At 62.0% G+C, this 21924-nt stretch overlaps 1 protein-coding gene across 2 annotated transcripts; it reads left to right on the top strand.

The window, feature by feature from the left end:
* GABRD (gamma-aminobutyric acid type A receptor subunit delta) lies at positions 1-9547 on the top strand. Of its 2 annotated transcripts, none has more exons than XM_037000189.2 (9): positions 1-671; positions 5279-5391; positions 5680-5747; positions 5828-6048; positions 6860-6942; positions 7432-7569; positions 8026-8181; positions 8399-8610; positions 8886-9547. In XM_037000189.2, the coding sequence occupies exons 1-9, from the start codon at positions 340-342 to the stop codon at positions 9183-9185; spliced, it is 1623 nt and encodes a 540-aa protein (XP_036856084.2). In that variant the 5' UTR covers positions 1-339; the 3' UTR covers positions 9186-9547. The 2 variants fall into 2 exon arrangements, with proteins under 2 accessions (XP_036856084.2, XP_073089127.1); XM_073233026.1 differs by lacking the exon at positions 1-671 and adding an exon at positions 3805-4075.
* Positions 9548-21924: the final 12377 nt, after the last annotated feature.

Raw genomic sequence — 21924 nt, forward strand, 5'->3', positions numbered from 1 at the left:
GCCTCCTGCCACCCGGCGGTGGGTGGGCAGAGCTGCTCTGCGAGGCGCGGCCGCTCCGGCTTCGGCCCTGCTGCAGGCAGGAGGCTTTGGGAAGTTAGCTGCTGGCGGGGCGGCCCCCCAAGCGAGTGAAAGGGTGCTGGCGCCCTCCCTCCGCCCCTGCGCTGCCCACCAGCTCCGCGGGACCTGTGACCTCCACAGACAGCGTCGGGCAAGCTCTGCCCTCGGGGACGAGGTTGTGCCGCGCCTGTCGGTCCAGGCGCCCGGCCGGCACGGGAGGCAAAGGCCACGAGGGTCGTGCGCCAGGGTTGCCCCTGGGGCAGACTGGCGGCCAGAGATGGGATGGGCAGTGACGGGCGCCACGGCCCGGGAGGCGGCGCGGCCAGGAGGGAGGAACGGGCCGCGGGCGGGAGTGCGGAAGGCGGGGCGGCAGCCGGGGGCGGCTCCGGGCTCCGGGCTCCGCGCTCCGTCCGCCCTCGCGCCCGCGCCGCGCGCCCCCAGGTCCCGCCCCGCCTGTGCCGCCGCCGCCGCGGCCAAACAACTTCGCGAGCGCCCGACACCGGCCGGACTCGGCGTCGTCCAGGTTCAGCTCCGAGCGCCGAGGCCATGGACGCGCTGGCCTGGCTGCTGGCCCCGCTGCTGCTACTCTGCGCGCAGCAGCACCGCGGTACCAGGTGAGCGCGCGCCGGCCCGCGCTGCGCCGGGGTCGCCCTGGGGTGGGGGTCCCCCGGGCTCCATCCGCACCCCACCCCCGCGTCTACTCCGGGCTCCATCCCCACCCCGTCTACGACGGGCTCCATCCCCCCGTGTCCACCCACATCCGCCACCTTGATCCCCGACCCGCGCGCCCCCCTCGGCGCTGGCCGCCTCGGGTGCTGTCCGCCGTCAGGGTGCTGAACCTGCCTCGCGGGCCAGGGCGAGGGAGCCAGAGCCGCTCCAAATTCTCCCCAGAGCCTTGAGAGCGTGGTGGGCTTCAGGGTCCTCTGTCCCAGCGGCTGGCTGGTGCCCTTCCAGGGGCAGGCTGAGCGCTCAGCGCGGCACGGGCTGCAGGAGGAGGGGAGGAGGGAGTGGGAACACGGGGGAAGGAGGCTGTTCTGTCTCCCGTGGGAGCAAAGCCGCGTGGATGAGCTTGCCATGCTCTAGCGGCTGTGGGGTGGGCAAGAAGGCACCTCCTGAGGCTGTGGATGGCCGCTAGAGAGTGGTGGCCAGGACCCTGGGGGTCTCCTTTCAGGGCCCATTTCAAACGGCTGAACTGCAGTCTGCAGGTGGGAGGCAGCCAGGTGCTCCTGGTAGTGCGGAGGACTCAGGATTTCCTCCTAACTGTGGGAGAGACTAGGAGGGTCCTGTCTCCCCAGGAAAGGAAGACACTAAGAAGAAAGATCCCCCTGGGCGGGGGGCTGCCTCTCTCTGGCTTCCAGAGACCAGCACGGTCCCAGCTGGGGACTTGAGGTGGACTCCTGGCCACCCAGCATCATGAGCACAGAGCCTGGCCACTTTCCATGGGGGTCGTGCGGCCCTTTTTGAAAACCATCTCGGTGCAAGGGCTGCAGAAAACAGAGCAAAAACAGGCCCTTCAGTGTCCGGACGTCGTGGTCAGTCAACTGATGTCAAAGAGAAACTGGAAATGTTTGGGCAGCAGCCAGTGTTTGGTGGCGGGCCCTCAGGCGGCATGTGACACAGTGGGGAGGTTGTGTCAGGGTTTCCTTCTTGGTGGGGTCGGGGCAGAGGAAGGAAGGCCTGGGCCCAGCTGTACAGGTGGCCAACAAGCCCAGGGTCTGGGGCAGTGCTGATGCGGCCCCATCCTCGGGAGGGCTGTGTTCTTTTGTTGATCTCAAGGGCCTTTCTCCTTTTCCTACTTCAAGGTAACAGGAAGGTCAAAGTGTTGAGGCACGGCCATAGACGTACGTGCTGGGCCTGGGTTCAGCTGCTGGCCCAGGCCCACAGCCCTGCAGATGTGATTCTGAAATCCAAGCTGCTCTGAACCCCAGAGTCTTAGCCCACATTTGACACCAAAACTCATTTGGCAGCAAAGCCTGTCCTGCTCTGACATGGGGCTCATTTTGTCCTTAATCACCCTACTTTTTGGGCCTATTTATATATTTCCTGTGAAGAAATTTCCCAGACCCCACTCCCAAGTCCATGTGTGCACCATGTCGCCTTTCTAAAATCTGAAACATTCTGAACTCTGACCCCCATATAGTGTTGGGTGACGGACATGCCTGCTTGCCTGTGATGAAGGCTGGAAATCTGGAAGGCACAGCCCCAGCTGGGAGGAGACTCCCTGGACTGAGCAGGCTGCGGCCAGTGGCCCTCTGACAGTGCAGTGCTGTCCATCAGGGCCTTTCTCCTGTCAGCTTCTGGGTCCCTCCACTCCAGAAACCAGAGGACACCATCCGTCCCTGATTCAGTCCTGGGTCCTCACCCCCAGATGGTATGGGAGCACAGTGGTGCCTGTTCTGTCTGCTGCTGCTCAGCCCAGATCCCAGGATTCCTGGTGGGAAAGGCAGCATCTGTGGATCAGGTCAAAGCTGAGTCTTCCCTGAGTCTGAAGATCCGCTTGTGCAGCGGGCACCCGGGCTTGCCAGCAGTACACCCGAGTGGGTGTGCTCTCCGGGCTGCTGGCACTGCCGTCTCCCAGGAGAAGATCCTGCCTTGCAGCTCACCGTGTGATGGTGGTGGGGTTCCTCTTTGCCTTGGCAACCAAGGTGCCTGGGTGGCTGGTGCTGTGCTAAGCAGAGCTGCCAGGCAGCGTGGGCTTGTGTGCACGAAAGGATGCAAGGAGGAGAACCCCACAGCCTTGCTCAGCTACACCTACCTTCCCTTTCTGTTCCCAGGGGCACAGACAAGTGACAGGGGTGGGCTTGTTTCTCAGGGGGGCCAAGAGAGGGCGAGAGCAGTGGGGCAGAAGCTGCTCGTGTTTTCAGTGCCTCAGGGTGTGAGCCTAGCATCTGTCTCTGGGCTGCTGTCCATCCACGCAAATGGAGCCCCACGCAGGCCACCACTGGCTTCCAGGGCCAGCGGATGCGTCAGAAGCTCTCCCTGAAGGTGATGGTCAGAGTCACCACGTCCTTAGCTCGTGCTCAGCTCCCGCGGACTCACCCACCCTGTAGCCCGCCCACCCAGCTAACCTCCTGCCTGAACCTGGGGAGGAGAGTAGGCCCCCACATTCCCTCATAGCTGGAATCCACCCCGTCCTAGATGAGAGGTGACGTGGTGGGGGGCGGGGAGCCTGTTCCCTTTCCCCCATGAGAGACGGCAAAGGCTATGGAGTCTGCTGGCGTCCTGACACTGCAGGGAGAGCTTCATGGCAGGCGGCCGACCCTTGGCTTTGCCTCTGTGTGTGGGAGGGGCAGGCACCAGGCCGAGGGAAGGCACTCCTGCCCAGGCCACCACCCTAGGGCCCAGGAAGGGCAGTGTCTCCGACGGCCTGCTTCTGGGCAGGCTGGCTGCTGCAGTGAGGTGGCAGCTGGGCCAGTCCGAAAATAGGCCTAACTGAGTCCCCATACCTCCGACCTTCAGGTGACCTCCATTGGTGTTTTAAATTGTGCTTTCATTGGGGCAAGAATTCATTAAAGTCCTTCTTATACTGTCACCAAAACACCGGCTCTGTCCCTGCCTTGGATGGGAGGGACAAGGTGGCCCCGCAGGGCAGACCAGGAGTTTGCAAGTTTCACGAGCTGAGGACTCCTGTTCAAAATGCAGCCTTTTCTCCAAGGCCAGTACGTGACACAGGTGAGGTCCCTGGCGCCCCCACCCCCTGCTGTGTCCCCAGCCCAGGCAGCCCCAGAGGGCTCTGGAGCTCACCTGCCAGTGCAGTGGGGGGGGGCATGCATCCGGCTGACCACCCAGTCTCAGCAGCAGGGCTCCCATCCACTGCCACTCCCACAGTGAAGCCAGAGCCCAGTTCCCAGTGGGCACCCTGCCTGGGCCAAGCCCATTGCCTCAGGGGTGCCCTCCTACCTCCCTCCACAGCGCCTTCCAGTTCTTTGCCCGCTGTGACACTTCCCAGTGCCACCACAACCGTGCCTTCCCAGCGGGAGCCGGGGCAAGAGCTCACCTGTCCAGGACCCCAGCTCAGGTGCCCCACGAGCTCTCCACGCTGCACCAGCCTCCCGCTGTCCCCTGGCCACCAGAGGCGCCACCCCCGGAATCTCACTTCCCTCCCACCTCTCGGCTCCAGGGTCACCTTCCTGGGGAGGCTGTGCCTTCCGGCCCCCGACCCCAGCCAGGGGGCCCAGCTTCCCTTTCTGTGACCCATCACACTGGAAGCCACTTGCTTCGTCATTCCTCACAGACTCCGAACTTCCCGTAGCCTGGGCTGTGACCGTCCTAGTCATGGTGTCCTGACTTGGCACCAAGGGGACAGTCGGCTGACATTTGCCAGATGGGCAATAGATGAATGAGTATTAGGACCAACATCCTGAAGGGGCCTGGAGCTGCGCCTCAAGTCAGGACCAAGAGAGAACTGGGGTGGGGATCAGTGTGAGGAAACAGGGCCAGCTGACAGGGGTCCTGGAGGGTCAAGCAGGTGTCCCAGACGGGAGGGAGTCAGGGAACAATCGCCGCAGGTCTGGGCACAGGTGGGGCTTGCCACGATGGCTGTGGCAGGCAGGCAGGGAAGGGATGGTGATAGGGGCCTGGGGAAATCTGGCTCTGGAGGAGCTGGGGGCATGGGGCATGGGCTGCAGTGCCATGTGGTGCTGGCCAAGGGTCTGGGCGTGGATGCTGAGCCAATGGGCAAAGTGGGAGCAGGAGCTGGGTGCGAGGCTGCAGCTGGATGGGAAGACTGCCCCTGGGGCAGCAGGAGGCCAGGGGAGCCTGGGCCCTGGCAGGGAGCGGCCAGCACAGCGCGGTGGGATAGGATGCACCAGGGCACGGCCGTCTTCTCGTGGTGGCAGGAAGGGCCCAGAGGAGTGCGTGCGCACAGGCGACTTGGTGGGGGGGCCTATCTCCAGGGAGGGAGCCATGGCCTCAGGGTTCTCAGCAGCCCCTGACCCCTCACCTCTCCCCACAGGCTTTGTCCTCTGCCCACTGGGGGTGGTGAGGCACAGGATGACAAGAGGGCTATTACGGGCCCCCCAACTGCAGGCCGGAGGTGGGGTGCAGGAGCCTTCCTGAGCATGCGGGCCCAGGGCTGGCAGGTCCAGCCAGAAGCACTCTCACAGGGGTCCTCGCTGCCCACCCGTGGCCTCAGTGCCCAGGACAGAATTCTGTCCCTAGGAAGGGCCCCAGGTGGACTCCCCAGCATCCTGCTGGTAACCAGAGGACTTTGTGCTTCCAGAGCCATGAGTGACATCGGGGACTATGTGGGCTCCAACCTGGAGATATCCTGGCTCCCCAACCTGGACGGCCTGATGGATGGCTATGCCCGCAACTTCCGGCCGGGCATTGGAGGTGAGAGTGGTCACCAGGGCCACAGCAGACCGTGCGGCCCAACTGTGGATGTGAGCCCCGCTGGGCTCTGGGCTGGTACCCGAGGGGTATGACAGACCTGTGGCAGTAGCCCCCAGGGAGATGGGTGGGAAGGTGACCTCAGGCCTCCTCACAAGACCTCTGGCTGCTCCCTGGTCTTGCCTGCCTGGCTTCTGTGGCATGAGAGCCTGGCCTGGCCTGGCCGTGCGGCTGGGGGGGCTGGGGCCTGACCTCAGCCCCACCCCCTGGGGCCTTGGCCCTTCTCCATAGGCCCCCCGGTGAACGTGGCGCTTGCCATTGAGGTGGCCAGCATCGACCACATCTCGGAGGTGAACATGGTAGGTGCCAGGCAGCTTCACCCCTTCTGGCCGAGTGCCCCGGGAGAGGAGTGGGGCTGACATCTCACCGCCCCCTGCAGGAGTACACCATGACGGTGTTTCTGCACCAGAGCTGGCGGGATGGCAGGCTGGCCTATAACCACACCAACGAGACGCTGGGCCTGGACAGCCGCTTTGTGGACAAGCTCTGGCTCCCAGACACCTTCATCGTGAATGCCAAGTCCGCCTGGTTCCACGATGTGACTGTGGAGAACAAGCTTATCCGGCTGCAGCCAGACGGGGTGATCCTCTACAGCATCCGGTGAGCCCAGTGCCCGGGGCGCCTGCGGGGAGCTGGGGCCGCGTTCCTTATCCCACCCAAACAACAGCTACTTAGGAAACACCCACTGCAGAGGCTGGGGACAGGAAGCCGGCCGAGGTAGCTCTCTGGCCAGCACAGAGCCTTGTTGCTTTTCAAACTGGGTGAAATTCACATAACAAACCTAACCATGTTAAAGTGAACAATCTGCTTTCTGTCCATGGAATGGCCTTTTCTGCACATTTCATATAAAATGAATTGCACACTGTGTGACCTTTGCTTCTGGCTTCTTCAGCTCTGCATGTTTCTGAGGTTCATGTGCTTGTAACTTTTATCAGAACCTCTTTCTCTTTTATGGCCAAGTAGCATTCCACTGCATGCAGCCGCCTACCGAGAGACACTGGCTGTTTCTACCTTCTGGTTTTGTGAGTCTTGCTTCTGTGGACATGCATGTAACATGTATTTGTTTGAACATGTGTTTTCTGACACATGCCTTTAAAAATGGAATTAAGTGCCAACATTTAAAAAATCAGGAGATTCACATAAGAATCTAAATTCTCTTGGCAAGTGAGAACACTTGGCCACCTGGGCCCTCCCAGGGAGCATGGTCATCAGGAATGCCTAGGAGCCAACCCTTCGGGCAGGCTGGGGTCCTCACAAAGACCCACAGTACCTGTGACCTTACTCCAGGGTTCAGCTCTCACCTGGATGCCGGCACCTTGCCGGCAAAGCCTGAGAGGTGGCCCCTCTGGGTAGGGCAGGGGGTGGGGAGCCAGCCTCCCGTGGGGACCTCACCGGCATGCTGTCCGGGCAGAATCACCTCCACGGTGGCCTGTGACATGGACCTGGCCAAGTACCCCATGGATGAGCAGGAGTGCATGCTGCACCTGGAGAGCTGTGAGTGTCCCCGGGGCCCAGGGTGGGGGTCTGCTCCAAGCAGGTCACGTGGCTTCTCCAGTGGCATTGGTGTAGGAGGCCAGGGCACTCAGGCTGCCAGGGACATAGAGGCTGGTCTGGCTTGGGGGCAGGGGTGTCTGGGACACGGCATCCCTGGAGCAGGAAGCCTGGCCCTCCTCCCACCGGCCAGTGCCTTGCCCAGGACAGCCAGGTATGGAGCCCAGACAAGGCACGTATCTGTCCTTGGGCCAGTGTGGCAGCCCCTGGTGGTCATTGGCGACGGTGACCTGCACTTTGCTGGGTCTTCTGGTTGCGTCCATCTGCCCGAGGTGCTGGGCGTGGCCCCAGGCCTCTCGCTCCTGGCTGGGTCTTCCTGGGCTGCCCCCTTCTGCTGTCTCGGACTCCCCTCAAGGACAGGATGCTCCCGTTGCGGGATGCCAGGAGCTGGGGGCGCCAGGCTCTGCTGCCCACCCATGGGCTCTCCTGCAGATGGCTACTCATCCGAGGACATCATTTACTACTGGTCCGAAAACCAGGGACAGATCCATGGGCTGGATAAGCTGCAGCTGGCCCAGTTCACCATCACCAGCTACCGGTTTACCGCTGAGCTGATGAATTTCAAATTGGGTAACTTGCCTTCTTATGACCTCTTCCCGGGGAAGAGTACATGGCTTTCTGGTGCTTTTAAATGAGCCATCACCGGCTCTGGGGGCCACTGAGGATGCAGCTGAACAGCCGATGGGCACAGACTGCACCCGGCCAAGGGACTGCTGACGGGCCGCCTCGCAGGTGTGGGTCAGGTTCTCCAGCACACTCGTTACCCCTTTGCTGCTTCCTGGGGGCCAGCAGCCCTCAGGGCTTGGGGGGAACCCGAGGGGGGGACCCAGGACTGTGGGGGCTCAGGGGTGCCCTGGCCCCTCCTGCCCAGCCCTGCCCTCTTCTGGAACTTGGAGGGTCCGGGCACAATCCCTCAGGCTGTGTCGGGGAGAAGGGGCAGGAGGGGTTCTAGGGTCTGCCCTCCATGGAGGCCTCGGACGGTGCATGGCGGGCCGGGGGCCAGGTCCTAGTGGCAGCTCCCCGCAGCCGGCCAGTCCCCCCGGCTCAGCCTGCACTTCCACCTGCGGAGGAACCGAGGCGTCCACATCATCCAGTCCTACATGCCCTCTGTCCTCCTGGTCGCCATGTCCTGGGTCTCCTTCTGGATCAGCCAGGCAGCGGTGCCCGCCAGGGTGTCTCTAGGTACGAGGCCCTGGCTTCTCCCCCGAGGGAGCCGGTGGAGGAGTGGGAGCCAGGAGCCACAAGCCCAGACCCTGCCCTCTGGCCCCTTGCGCCCACTGCCCTGGGGGGTGGCCAGCCAGGCCGGGCCTGGGCAAGGGGCCTGACCTGCACCTGGGCTGGGCGGGGCAGAGGTGGGGAGATGCAGGGGCTCTAGCGGCGGCCCCACGGCTCCTACCAGGCATCACCACGGTGCTGACCATGACCACGCTGATGGTCAGTGCCCGCTCTTCCCTCCCGCGGGCGTCGGCCATCAAGGCGCTGGACGTGTACTTCTGGATCTGCTACGTCTTTGTGTTTGCCGCACTGGTGGAATACGCCTTTGCCCACTTCAATGCTGACTACCGGAAGAAGCCAAAGGCCAAGGTCAAGGTCACAGAACAGAGAGCGGAGGTGAGGCTGAGCTGGGCTGGGTCCCTCGTATTCGGGACCAGAACAGGTCCCCCCGGCCCACCTCACCCCGGGCTTGGAGGGACAGCATGGTGGGGGCCCCTTCTTCCTCGGCCCCTGCAGGACCCTCTGCAGGCCGCTCTGGGGAGGCCATTTGCAGGCCCTGGGCTCAGGACACCAGGCCTGGCTCCTCAGTCCTTACCCACAATACGTCGTGGTGGCACCTGCTGGCCCAGGCCAGCAGCGCCTGCTCAGCCCACCTCCTCCTCCCTGTGCAGATGGACGTGAAGAACGCCATCGTGCTCTTCTCCCTCTCAGCCGCTGGTGTCACCCAGGAGCTGGCCGTGTCCCGCCGGCACTGCCGAGCACCTGGGAACCTCATGGGCTCCTACAGGTCTGTGGAGGTGGAGACTGGGGAGACCAAGAAGCCAGGGGCACCCTGTGCAGGGGCCCAGGGAGGCCTCCGCGCGCTCTTCAAACCCATTGACGCAGACACCATCGACATCTACGCCCGTGCCGTGTTCCCCGCGGCCTTTGCTGCTGTCAATGTCATCTACTGGGCGGCATACACCCTGTGAGGCTGGACTGCAGGCCTTGCATCCCCGCTGCCCGACGCACCCTGGTGCTGTCGGCGGATGACACCGGGCCACGTGAGCGAGAGGAAAGACTTACCTCCTTAAGCACCCCCGGCCTCTGCCCCCACCCCATGTGGACACCACCTGGGACTGTCCTGGGCGCCCCTCCTGCAGATGCCCCAGTTCCTCCTGCCGGCAGCAGAGCCCGCCTGGCCCTGGGGCCCTTCTGGAGCCCAGCATCCGATTTGGAAGACGATCCGGTTCTAGCCTCCTCTCAGTGTGCCTGGGACTTGGGGCAGATGGACGGTGGAGGGGGTGATCATGGGCCTTTGGTCCCAGCATGAAATAAAACAAAGCCTCTGGAAGCTGCTCACATTCTGTGTCTGCAGCCTGGAGACTCCCCTCCGGGTTGGCGCTTGCCATGTGGCCACGTCCAGGGACACTGGTGGGAGGGCAGAGGTGTGGGCCCTGGAGGGGCTTGGGGAGTCAAGCCCCATCTCTTGGACCCACGGCCGGGGTGCCATTATGGGGCCCTCTCCCATGGGGCAACAGGAGAACCAAGGCCACTGAGTCCCACAAGCCGGCCCTGGCCCGCCTCTGCTGCCACCTGGGTGTGGGGTGACAAGGTTGCCATGCGGGATGTGACAGGGCTGTCGGCCATTGGAGATCTGACAGGCAGGTCTTAATAAGGGGGTCCGGGTTTTCCATGGCACCGAAGCGAAGCAAGTCATTATACCAGGAAGGAGAGACACGTGATTCTAGGCGCAGCTGCAGGGCTTGGCTGTGGGCTGCGGAGTCTGCAGTGTTGGACCCCCACAAGGTTGACCATGGCCCTGTTGCTGCTTGGTGACCTTCCAGGGGTCCCCACCTCAAGCCACCCCAAGGGGAGCATGAGGGTGACTTTGTGTGAATCAGAAAGGGTGTCCACTGGGCCACCTGCCCTTTCTTGGCAGCCCGGGCCATCGGGGGCAGAGTGCTGGAGGCAGGGCTTAGCTGGCAGAGTGACCACTGAGGTCCAGCTGTGCCAGCCCAGGGATGCAGGGCCCAGCTGCCTCCCGGAGAACAAGGCCATGTCCGAGGACAGAGGAGGCATTGACCCCCTGCCCAACCACAGCTGAGGCTCACCACCTCCCCTTCACCTCCAGCCGGAGGGCCCTTGCCTCCTACAGACCCCTGCCAGCATGGGGCTGCCCCCTTGGGCCTCTGCTGCAAGAACTAGGCTTCAGGGCTTGGCAGAGCTGTCCCTGGAGCCAGTGTGACCAAGAGTGGCCCAAGATCTGCCCCTGGGAGCCAGCAGGGAGCAGGTGGCCGAGGAGCAGCCGAGCTGGGATCTGGGGCAGCTGGGGCCCCAGCTGCCTCTGGACGGGGAAGGGCGGCCAGTTCCACAGAGGAGGACAGTGACATGGCCCCTTGCTCCCCTCCCGCACTTCGACTTTCTCCGGTCTGCGTGACCCCATGCAGGTCATTACTCTCCACTCCCAGGAACCCAGAGAGCCACCCTGGCAGCTGGGAGTCCAAGCCACTGAACTGGGCCCACCGCCACCCTCGTGCTGGAGGCACCCAGCACCCAGGGCCAGCTCCATCCCTCAGGCCCCTGGGGGTGCAGAGGCTGGGCCAACCCCCGTGCTGCCAGGACCCCGCCCCTCCCCACACCTGCCTTCCCTGCCGCTTGCAGGCTGCCCTCTTCCTGCTGTGCGAGCCCACGAGGAGCTATTTAAAGGCGGCCTTTGTGACTGCGTCAGGCACCCACGCAGTGAGCCCACCCGGCAGGAGCCTTCACTGGATCCCACAACCCACAGTCGCTCTCTCCAGCCTGCAGGCTGCTATTTCTGCCCACGTATTTACAGGGCCGGGGAAAAGGGACTTGAAGAGTGGATGCTTTGAAAGCTGAGTTCTATTCTGGGGTGGTGGCACATGCGGATTGAAAGCAGGCTGGCTGTGTCTTGCACAGATCAAGGTGCAGCTGAGAGGAGCCGGCTAGGAAGGGGAGCACCTGGGCCCCGTGGGTGGGGAGGCCTGGCTCCATACCTGCCTCATTCTGGCAGGGACAGAATTTTGGGGGGAGAGGGGCTGGTTTCCTCCTCGTCCATTTTCTCTGGCAGAGGCTGGAATGTGTGTGTCCAAACAGACTCCAGAATGGTTCCCCAAAGCTGGGACAGCCCTTCCCCAAGGCCGGAGGAGCCAGGGGTCAGGGAGGGTGCCCGGCCTCCACGGGCAGGGCCAGCGCTGACCGTGCCGGGGCACCTGCGGGGCAGCACTTGGATTCCTTCAGAAGCAGAGCCTGGGACAAGGACTCGGGTGCAGGGAGTTTAGTGGGGGGTGGGGCAGTAATTAGTTTCCTGGGGCTGCCGACGCAGCACCACAGACTGGGGGCTTGGCAGCAGAAATCCACCCTGTCCCAGTCGGTGGCCAGACACCCAAGGTCCCAGCGCAGGCAGGGCTGGTTCCTTCTGAGGCTGAGGGAGAATCCGTCCCAGGCCCCCCAGGTCCTGGTGCCACTGCGATCCTGGTGCTGCCTAGCTTGGAGCTGGGTCACCCCAGTCTCAGCATCACCTGGTGTTGCTGTCCGTGTGCCCCTTCCTTATAAAGGCACCTGTCATTGGATTTAGGGTCCCCTAAGCCAGTATGATTTCATCGTAGCCAATTACAGCTGCAAAGACCCTATTTCCAAATAAGGACCCATTCTGAGGTTCTAGGTGGACTTGGATTTTGGGGGACAGCACAGGGGGTGACACCCCAGAAGCAGAAGCATGGAGGTTGTGGCACATGCTTTGTCCCGCCGCATGTCCCTGACCAGCACTGCTGCTCGGTGCAGAGACCAGATCCTGGTCTCCAGGGCAAGCTCCAGGCACCTTGCCAGGTGAGCTGCAGAGCCCACTTGGTGCCCACTGGGTGCTGAAGCCCGGGTGGTGAATCCTACAAAGGTGAAAAAGAAGTGCACAGCTCGGATCTCTGGCCTGGGAGGACTCTGCTCGCCCTTGCTGTCTGCTCGCCCTTGAGTGGGGCCAGGGGTACAATGGTCCACTGCCACCTTTGGCTGACATTGAGCTGGCACATTCACGAACCAGGATGGAGGTGACTTTTCCTCTGTCACTTGGTTGTAGGGACCGCAGGGTCATGTGAGTCCACAGGTTTGAGCTGAGGAGGAGGCACCCATGACCTGGGCACCTGGGCCACCCTTTATGTAAGGTGACTCTCCAGACTCACTCAGGCCCCAATGGCCCATCCCCACCATCTGCTGGACAGCTGCCATGGCCACCTGGCTGTCCCCGACTCATGGTTATGGGTGCATTGCCCTGCCAGTCCAGGGCCCCAGCCTGGTCACACACAGGGAGCTAGCTGCCTTTCCCAGGCTGCACAGCTCCTTGCAGGGGGAGCCCTGGTCCACAGCCCTGGTGCCCGCCTGCGACTCTCTCCAGCCAGGTTTGCCAGAGATTCCACATGGCTTCAGCACTGACCGGGTGTGAGCATGGGATGTCCAGAGCAGAAGGCCCAGCAGCAGGGAGGCTGACCTCCCCCCTGGGCCCACCCAGAGATGGCGCCACCTCTGGGAAGGTTGCCCCCACGATTCAAAGAAACACACAGACCCTGTGCACTACCCCCCTGATCTTGCAGCGAAGGCACCAGCAGGATCCCGTCCCCTGTACCCCTAAGAACATCCCCGATCTGACTGAGCCCGGAATTCTTAAAGGGTTTGTCTTTCCCCTGGCAATCTCACGAGGACACCCAGAGTTCTTGCCACTTTCCAATCACCGGGCCCATGCTTGTGACATCCCCAGTCAGCAGATCGGCCAGATCTTCTCCCGATGCCAGGTGATGGAAGCCCTGTGGCTGAATCGTCAGGTGTGGAGAGCTGGCAGGGCCCGAGGGCAGTGCAGTGGGTGTGGGCTGCTGTGTCCAGTCCTCACCCAGGGGGTGGACATCAGCACGCTGGCTGGCTCTGCTCGCGGCAGAGGCTGCATTCAGCCATGACGGCATTCCCAGCACAGCGCAAGTGGAATCGCTACCGGGTAAAGTGAACCGTAGCTCCGCCGCCTCAGGTCGGGTCCCAGCTCACACAGGTGAACTGAGGGGGGTCTGAGAGGCCCAGCCTCCTGCCTCCTCTGCCTTTGAGGCTCGCATGGACGCGCGCAGTCCCACCTGGAACGAGGCGCCCCTCCGCGTTGCTGTCTGCTAGGGGACGAGGACAGCTTCGGGTTTGGGTCGGTCTTTTCTATCACAATAGCTCTTCCTCCAGGTCAGGGAAACAATGATGAGATTCTGGCTGTTGCCAAGTCCTGTCCCATTGCAGCTGAGGAGCAGGGTGAGCGCAGGATGGGTCCCCGGACCCGCTGAACCGGCTCTGAGATGGACATGGGCCAGGACGCCAATTGTCACTTGGCATCTGTCTCACCAGTGGGTTTCCATCCCAGACAAGTTCACTCGATTTGGTGGGACCGAAAAATGACAGTGGAATGTTCTTGGGGTGATAGGGTCTCTACCCAAGTTTATTCCCATTCCCACAGTGGCAGGTCAAGCACAGAATCCTGTCTGCCTCAGAGGGAGTCTGCACGCAGCAAGCTAGTTTCTGCCTCTGGGCCTCTCTGCCCCGCAGCCGTCTCAGTCTCTGTCCCGGGCACTGCCACCACTCCCGCCTCTTCTCTCCTGCAGCCGTGCAGCCCAGAGCCCTGGGCGGAGCTCTTTATATAGAGTCAATAATAATGCATTGCCCACAGGTGTGCAGTGAGCGAGCCCACTAGGGCCAGGCGAGAATCCTGGCCACAGGAACCTTCATTTTCTCTGCAGTGTCCAGACGCCATCATGCCAACAGGGGCCAGCTCTGCCATTTCGGGTCCCTTGGTATCATTGTCACTCAGACCGCACATCCAAAAGTCCTTCAAAAGTGGGGGGTCCTTCCTGTAGCATACAGTCGCTCTGACAAGCGGCAGCAGGGAAAGGGTGGGGGAATACTTAGCACACAGCGGTGTGAGCTGCCAGGACCCTCCTCAGCCACAGTGCCTGGGCTGCAGAGCCGGAAACAAGGCACCGCAGTTTTCTGTTCTTCCCACCTGACTGTCATTCGAGTCAAGCTGCACCTGTCGGCTGCTCATTGACCAGGGACACCATGAGCCCAGCACTACGGGTTCCCGTGTGTCAGGGCGCCTTGATTTGCAGGACGTTCTGCCTGTTACCCAGCTGTGCCTGCCTTGCCTCTAATGGTTCTGGGCAGTCACCTCTACTGCTTCAGAACCCACGGTGGCACTTCTGGCAGCACTGGCCATACGGCAGCCCACTGGGGCCGGCCTCTCCTGGTGCTTTAGTGACAGGCTGTCTTTGAGGCCCTCCCAGGCCCAGCAGGTGGTGGTTCTGGGGACTCGGTCCCGTAGCGCCCGGCCTCCCCATCAGGGCTCTGACCCAGCAGGAAACCCACTGAGGCACAGGGTCCCCGCCCCGTGACTAGAGCTCGGGCCTGACTTTCAGCCCTGACTGCTCTGTGGCTGCAGGTAATGCGGCTCTTTAAATGCCGCCCTGGAGAGGCTTCCGACTCTCTCGTCTGCCCTGAGGCCGCAGTTGGCTCCAGGCTTGGCAGGGGTGAGGACTCTGTGGGCTGCCACCCCTGGACCCCCGGTGGGACTGCCCTCTCGGGGTGCAGACAAGCCCCACAGCCTGGCTGAGCCCTGCCTCCTGGTGTTAACTTCCCACCCTTTCCGGCTGGCCTGGGCTGAGCAAGTCAGAGGAAGCTGGGGCTGGGGGCAGGGGCTGAGCAGTGATGGAGACGAGGGGGTTGTTTGTGACAGGCACTGCCTCTGTGCTTAGGAGCTGTCCACCTGGCTGCTCTGAAATTAGAGGTGAGCCGAGGGATGTTACACGGGGCATCAGTAGCATCCGTGACCCAGAGGCTAGGGATTTAGCGTTGGGGAAATTGAACACGTTTTCTCTCCTGCATGTTTTCCCACACTGACTTCTTGGTTGAGGGGTCCTCTGTGCAGTGGCCAGGCCTGAGCCTGGACTCCATCATTTCCCACCTGTATCACCTGGGCAGGTCACTTAATCTCCCTGGGGCTCCCTGCGTCATCTGCAGAACGGGGTGTTGATGGCGTAAGGCTGCTAAGAGTGTGACGGGCATCCTAATTAAAAAGAAGCCCTTAGTGTCTGGAACCTCATGCCTCCTATGAAGTGCTATTTATGTGTATTGTTGGTCCAAGGCACCTGCCTCCCTGGGTTGGGGGCAATTAGCCTTATTAGAGACAAGCACGGTTGGCATTGCACTTTAGATGTTGGGGTTTTGATATTCAAAACAGGGTCCCTAGTAAGACGAGAGCCTTGCCACTGGGCCATGTCTTGGAAATTTGCTGAAGTTTTCGGCTCCATCTAACCCAGCAGGGGCAGCTCTCGGAGACCCAGATTCTCTGCCGGTGGGGCTAGTGTGGGCCCTGCAGTCTGCTGCCCTGGGGAAGCAGACGGTCCTGAAAAATGGGCACAGCCTGCCTGTCTGGGCCAGGAAGAAAGAAGGCCGGCGAGGGCCCTGGGGGAAGGGGGCTCCCACAGGCTCATGGGAGCTGGCTGTGCTCATCTCTTCCCAGCTCCAGCTTCAGTGACTTCAGGCCGTGCAAACGGTGCAGTCAGGGCTTGATCTTCATTCGGTCTCCCACAGTGGCATGTGGCGTGTGCCATGGACGAGGGGACAGGCATCAGAGCACACCAGCCCCTGTTGTGGGCTCAGCACAGGGAAGAGGGTGGAGTGGCAGGGGCAAAGCAGGTGGCTGTCCAGCCTGCCATCTGAGCCGTGGGGTGCCCTGGGTCCACCAGGGCCGAGCAAGATGACCTAGCGGATGGCAGGGCGATGCACCCAGTGAGGTGCTGGGGGCTCCAGCACGGCCAAGGACTGAAGGACAGCCAGTCTTGGAAGGTCCCCAGTCAGGAAACAAAGGACTCTCAGCTGCTGTGAGGCTGCGGGTACCACCTCTGCCCGCTTTCACGACAAGGCCCCCTGCCACACTGGAGCTGTCTGGGCAGACGTGAGTGTAGAAACAAGAGGCAGCAATGGCCTTGAGAGGTTAGGTGGCTCCTGCAGGCCTGTAGAGCTCGCTGTCCAGGTGAAGAGTCCTCTCCCTGCTGCCCAGGGTATGGGGCTCCCGAGGAAGACCAGCAAAGACACAGGAGCAGCACGCGCCCCCCAGGTGGGGGCTTGTGAGGCATGGCCTCTGGTCAGGCCTGGAAAGGGCTGAGGACTGCCCAGCTTTCTCTGGCCTTCCGGTCCCCGCCCCAGGCCACCAGAGCCAAGAGGGGCTCTCCTGGAGCGGGCTTGCAGCCTCCAGTCCTGCCTGGGACCCAGCGGTGTTAGCTACGCCCCTCAGCCAAGTGGCACTCAAATAAAAGGGCGGTGAGAAGAGAGACAGCTGGAGCTCGAGAGCCCGGTGTTGAGCCCGCTTCCCTCACACTGGAGCCCCAGCCCGCCCCAGGGGGAGGAAGGAGGGCCCTGCACTGCAGGGACGGGGTGACTGCCTGTCCAGTCCCACACAGCCCAGGCTAGGGCCCCATTCCTTAATACAGGATGGAAGGGTGACGCAGCAGGATACAGACACGCCCAAGGCTCGGGATGTGTCTGTCACCTTGCCTTCTGGGACTACAGGTCACAGTGCCACACGTGAGGTTCCACACCCTTCCCAGGACGAGCTGAGCTGGGCTTCAGCTGTTCCTCCCCAGGGGCGGCCTGGAAGCCTGACCCTGGAGTTTAAAAACAATGCTGGGCTTCAGGCCACCCCCACCTGTGGGCTGGTCTCAGTCTTTGAGTAAAAGGCAAAGAATAGGGAGGGCGCTATCAGCAGGGGCGCCCCACCAGGGCCTGGTGGGGCCCTGTTAGAAAAAGCATAGAACCTGAATGTGATTTATTTCCACCAGGAGGTTTAGACGTTGTAACAGTAACGTATTAACAAAGGGCCACGTGGTGGAAAAGATGCCAGGAAGCTGCTCAGGCTGAGAGTTGGGGTGGGGGGAATTGGTAAGGGCCTGGCTATACCTGTTCGAGTTTTTTAAACCTACCAATGAAATTAAGACAAATGTAAGACAGGGTCCACAGTGGATACAACTGGCTTAGGCGACGTCCGGGAAAGAATGTGGACCCTGCAGGACTCAGCCAATGAGGAGCCAGGGGAGGGACTCGCGTGCTAGGAAATAAATTACTTGGCGCCAACAGCCCCAGGTGTGCCTGCCCACCAGACACCCGATCGTGCAAGGCCGTCATTAAAGCCTCACTCCGCTGTCCTCTCTGTCTCTGTGTCCACTTACTGAGTTTGGACCAGTGAGTGTGCGTCTCACAACCCCGAGCCTGTGGCCAGGGTTCACAGGCCCTGCCCTTGCTGGGGGACAGATGCCCGGGGTACAGGGGCTCCCCAGCAGTTGTAGACCCGTCCTGCACTGCTGCTGTCTCCCTGGGTTGATTCCAGTTAAGCATGATTTTCTTGTGGCTAAAATAATGCTTGCAGGCAACCCCTGCAGAGCGCTGTGGCATTGCCATGGTGACCATGGTGCTGGGGGCACTCAGGCTCACTTTGGGCTTTAAATATAATCCCAGGGAGCAAGCAGATGGGCCAGAAGGGCAGAATCCATGCTCAGCAGCCGTCACCTGCAGCATGTGACCAGAAGCACACGCCCTCTGGTGCTCGCTGGCTCGTCTCAGTCCGAGGAGGGGTTCCACTCCATCTACATGTCTACCTGGGACAAGTGTGCAGCATATGCCGGCTGGCCTGGGCAGGGCTCTCCATGATATGTGCCAGCCCTGCGCAACCACCGGGCCACCCTGATCCCCAGTGTCCTCATTCAGGGAACGGGGCTGATACCACGCAGACATGAGCCTGTGCATGCCGACCACATCTGTGGGGGTTGTCGGTGGACAGGAGCCTCACGGTGGTCCTAAGCTGGGGGAACTGGCTGTAAGTGGTGTTGCTGAGCAGAGGATGGTGTGGCCCTGAGGGAAGGCATCCATAGAGAGGTGGGCTTGGAAGGGGTCCCGGGGTTCGGGCAGAGCCCCCAGATGCCCTCAGCCTGCACCCCAAAACCCTGGTCCCACCACCAGTGAGTGCAGCTCCCCCGCCGCCCGCTGCGTCCCTCCCGCGCCCTCTACTGGCAAAACACAGCGCCTCGATGACTGGAAGGAGGGATGGGGCTGCCAGTGGTGAGGGGAGGAGGACAGGGCTGCGCTCACCCTGCAGAGCCAGGCACCCCCAAGACGAATGATCCGGCCCAGGCATCGGTGGTGCTCAGCCTGAGAACCCTGGACCCCTCTGGAAGGAACTCTATCTATGGTCCCAGGTAGTAAGTGCTGGATTTGGAGCCACGGGGGCAATAAATGGTTCCTGGCACGTGGATGCACAGACACAGTCACACCTGCAGACACGCACCACGCACAGACACAGCACACAGGCTGTAAGTCCGGGGAGAGGAAATTCTGGGGCAAAATACCTCTAAAAACCGAAATCAGTCAAAGGCAGAAACAAAGTTTAAAATTCGTTTACTGCTTACAAACTGCAGTCCCAGACCTTCTCTCTTTCCTGCTCCAGAAGCAAAACCGGCCCTCCCCCTCACCTCTCAGGTCCAGATAAGCCCTCCATTGCCCAGGTAATTACCCACTGATAAGGAGAACATCTCTCCACCCCTTGAGGAATGATGCAAATGCACTAAAGCCACACCTCTGTCCTCCTCTGAATGCCTGTTGATATGCAGATGTACTAAAGCCAGGAGAGATATTCTGGAAATATTATGATTTTACCCACACAGGCTCAGACCCAGACACCCGCAGAGACTCAGATGTTCCTCTCCCACTCCTGGGCAGGACCTGGCACAACGGGATGCTGCAGCCTTTTCCGGCCCCCTCCTGAGCGTAGCCCACGAGGCCCCTGCGGGTCTGCTCCGCAGTTCCATAGCCTTGCCTTTCTGCACTCCAGACCACCCTGCTCTCCGGAAGTGGGCCTTTGCACAGGCAGCCCACCTGCCTGCCCTGCTCTCCTACGTCCCCCCCCACATCCTCCAGCCCAGAGCCAGCCTGTCTTCCAGGGACCTGTCAGACCTGCTCTGTGCGGCCCACTAACAGTGGCCTGTCATCCCATCGGCATGCAGTTTTCATGAGGGAGCAGCCACATCTGGCCGACTCACCGCCATATCCTAGCACTGCTCCTGGTCCATGGAATGAATGAATGAACAGAGCAGTGAATGTCCTCATGTGAACCAGTTTCTCTTAAGTCCTGTGACCTATGACACAGACAGGAAACGTCTGTTGCCACCCCCGCACAGCCACAAGCTTCCTGGGCTCTTCCTGCCACCCCATGGGGTCAGTCTCACACCTGGTCCATGACCCAACCCACGGACGGAGATGTCACCTCCTGGCAGTTATCTTTCTGGACTGTCCCAAGCACTGAGCAGGCACAAATGCAGCCCATGAGATTTGCTGAGGAAGGGTTCCCTCTGGACGGGGTTCTGGGGACGGACCCCACAGGGAGGAGTAATGGCCAACACCCCTTGGAAGGTCTGTGGTTTCATTTGCTGAGCCCCCTGAGCACGAACGCTGCCTGGCTTTCACCGTTCACCTGAAGCACCTCAGAGTCATCATGGAGAATCGTCAGAAGGAGCGTCTCTCAAAAGGAAATCAGGTGAGCCAGGCATGGTCTTGGGGGGACCCAGGCTGGGGCCATGCAGCCCCCCTCTAGCGGTCCAGCCACCTCCTCCCCCCACCAACCCCACACCCGGTGGGAAGTAGCCAGGTGGCCTCCTGCACCTCCATCCTGGGGCCCCCGGGGACCAGAGAGGGACAGAAGGCCGGTGGCTTCCCCTGGTGTCCCACCAGGCCAGCTGGGCTGCCAGGAGGGCAGGGAGGCAGGTCCCCAGGGCTCTCTCCAGACACCTTTCTGTGTGGCTGACGTTTCACAATAAGCCTCTGGCGCTTTTATAATCAGTTAAAATACACAAACATCTTTGTACTTCTTCATTTGCAAACAATAGATGTAATTATGGAAGCACGGGAGGGGGCGGGGAGGGGGGGGACGCTGAGAGAAAAGGGCCCGCCCCGAGATGTGGCTCCGGTCACCTCTTGTTCCTCCCGCCCTACCTGGTTCTCTATGCGGACTGCAGGGGGAAAGGCGGGGTCCCTACTCGGCCAGCTCCGTACACGGCCCAAGTCCTGGGGGGGCGACTTCCAGGCACTTCCGAGGGGTCCTCACCCACTCATTCCTCCATTTCCTGGTGTGCGGATGCCTGGACACGCCCTGGGGATACAGCGGGGCCCGTGGGACCGCGTCCCGATCCCCGCCCCGCCCGGAAGGGGAAGTGGCCGGAAATTTGGGAGCAAATGGTCACCAGGCATGCAGCTGGACCGAGCCCTCTGCCCTCAAGGCCCCAAAGGGGTGGCCAGAAAACCACCCAGTGATTCTCACCCCCTCCAGAGGGGGCTCCGTGGGACTGGGCGGGCCATTGCTTAGGAGAGCTTGCTGGCGGGGAGAATGCCAGGGTGCCCATTCGGTGCCCAGGTGAGGTCCTGCAAACGGCGGACTTGGGCTCCGTGGATGCCACTGTGGGTAAAATTGTAGTATTTCCAGAATATCTCACCTGGCTTTAGTACATCTGCGTATCAACGGGCGCTAAGGGTGGAGAGAAGTATGGCTTTAGGACATTTGCACCATTGTGGAGTTCATCTCCATATCAACGGGTAATTACCTGGGCACCGAGGGCTTATCAGCACCTGAGAGCGGTGGGGGAGGGCCAGTTTTGCTTCTGGAGCTGGAAAGAGGGGAGGCCCGGGACTGCAGTTTGTAAGCAATAAACGGGTTTTAAACTTTTTATTTCTCCCTTTGACTGATTTCAGTTTTTAGAAGTATTTTGTCCCGGGATTTCCTTTCCGCGGATTTACAGCCACCAGGCGGAGGTGCGGGGAGGAGAGGGGGGGTGTCCGGGATGCAGGCCCCCGAGGGGGGCGTGGTGTTCGGAGGCAACTGTCCAGACAAAGGCCGCGGAGGGGGCAAGACCCAGAGGTCGTGGATTCGGAAATGAAGATGAGGGGTGAGCTGGGCAAATGCGGCGAGTGGGCCAGAGGGTGCCGGCTCGTGAGTGCGGACAAGCCTCCCCGGCTGTGGGCCCTTTCCGCACGGCGAGGGCGGCTGGGCGGGGGAACCGGCTGAGCCCCGACGGTCTGCCGTGACCTTGGCCGGGTTCTCCGCTCCTCGCAGCCTGGCGTCCGCAGGTGTGAGGTGGCCGCGCGCGGGGCTCGCGCTGCTCTGGATGGAGGCGTCCCCCCAGGAGGCAGGGCTCCTCTGGCCGCGGCCCCCGCCCCTCGTGTCACCGGTGACCCCTCCGCGCTATCCGCTAGACGGGCGGCTTTGGGGCTCGCGCGCGCCCCCGAATTACCCGGCTTTCGGGACAGATTGCTGGAGTCAGTGCGGCTGCACGGGGCAGCCGAGGGCGGGCATTTCCGACAGGGGTCGGGGCGCTGCAGAGCAGAGGCCGCTCCCGTGGCCGTGATCGGAGCCCACCTCTCCGACGGGACGCGCGCGGGCGGGCGGAGGGCGCCGCTCTGGGTTGCCGGGCAGAGCCGGGCCGCGGCCGCGGCGTTCCCCGGGGATTGGCCCAGGTGCCGCCCCGCCTCGTCCTCATTGGCCGCAGGTGCCACCGCCCCCGCCCCGGGACCGCCCGCCCCGCCGATTGGGCCCCCGGAGCCTCGCGTCGGCCATGTTCGCACCCCGCCTCTTCGGCCCTGCGGAGCCTGACGCCGGGACTC

Source organism: Manis javanica, chromosome 4, assembly GCF_040802235.1.
Source record: "Manis javanica isolate MJ-LG chromosome 4, MJ_LKY, whole genome shotgun sequence".
In the NCBI taxonomy this organism is placed as follows: Eukaryota; Metazoa; Chordata; class Mammalia; order Pholidota; family Manidae; genus Manis; species Manis javanica.

Coding starts and splice junctions, on each gene's coding strand:
- GABRD (XM_037000189.2), top strand. CDS start 340: ATGGGCAGTGACGGGCGCCACGGCCCGGGAGGCGGCGCGGCCAGGAGG. Junction 5,748..5,827: donor ACATCTCGGAGGTGAACATG/GTAGGTGCCAGG, acceptor CGCCCCCTGCAG/GAGTACACCATGACGGTGTT. Junction 8,182..8,398: donor GCCCGCCAGGGTGTCTCTAG/GTACGAGGCCCT, acceptor GGCTCCTACCAG/GCATCACCACGGTGCTGACC.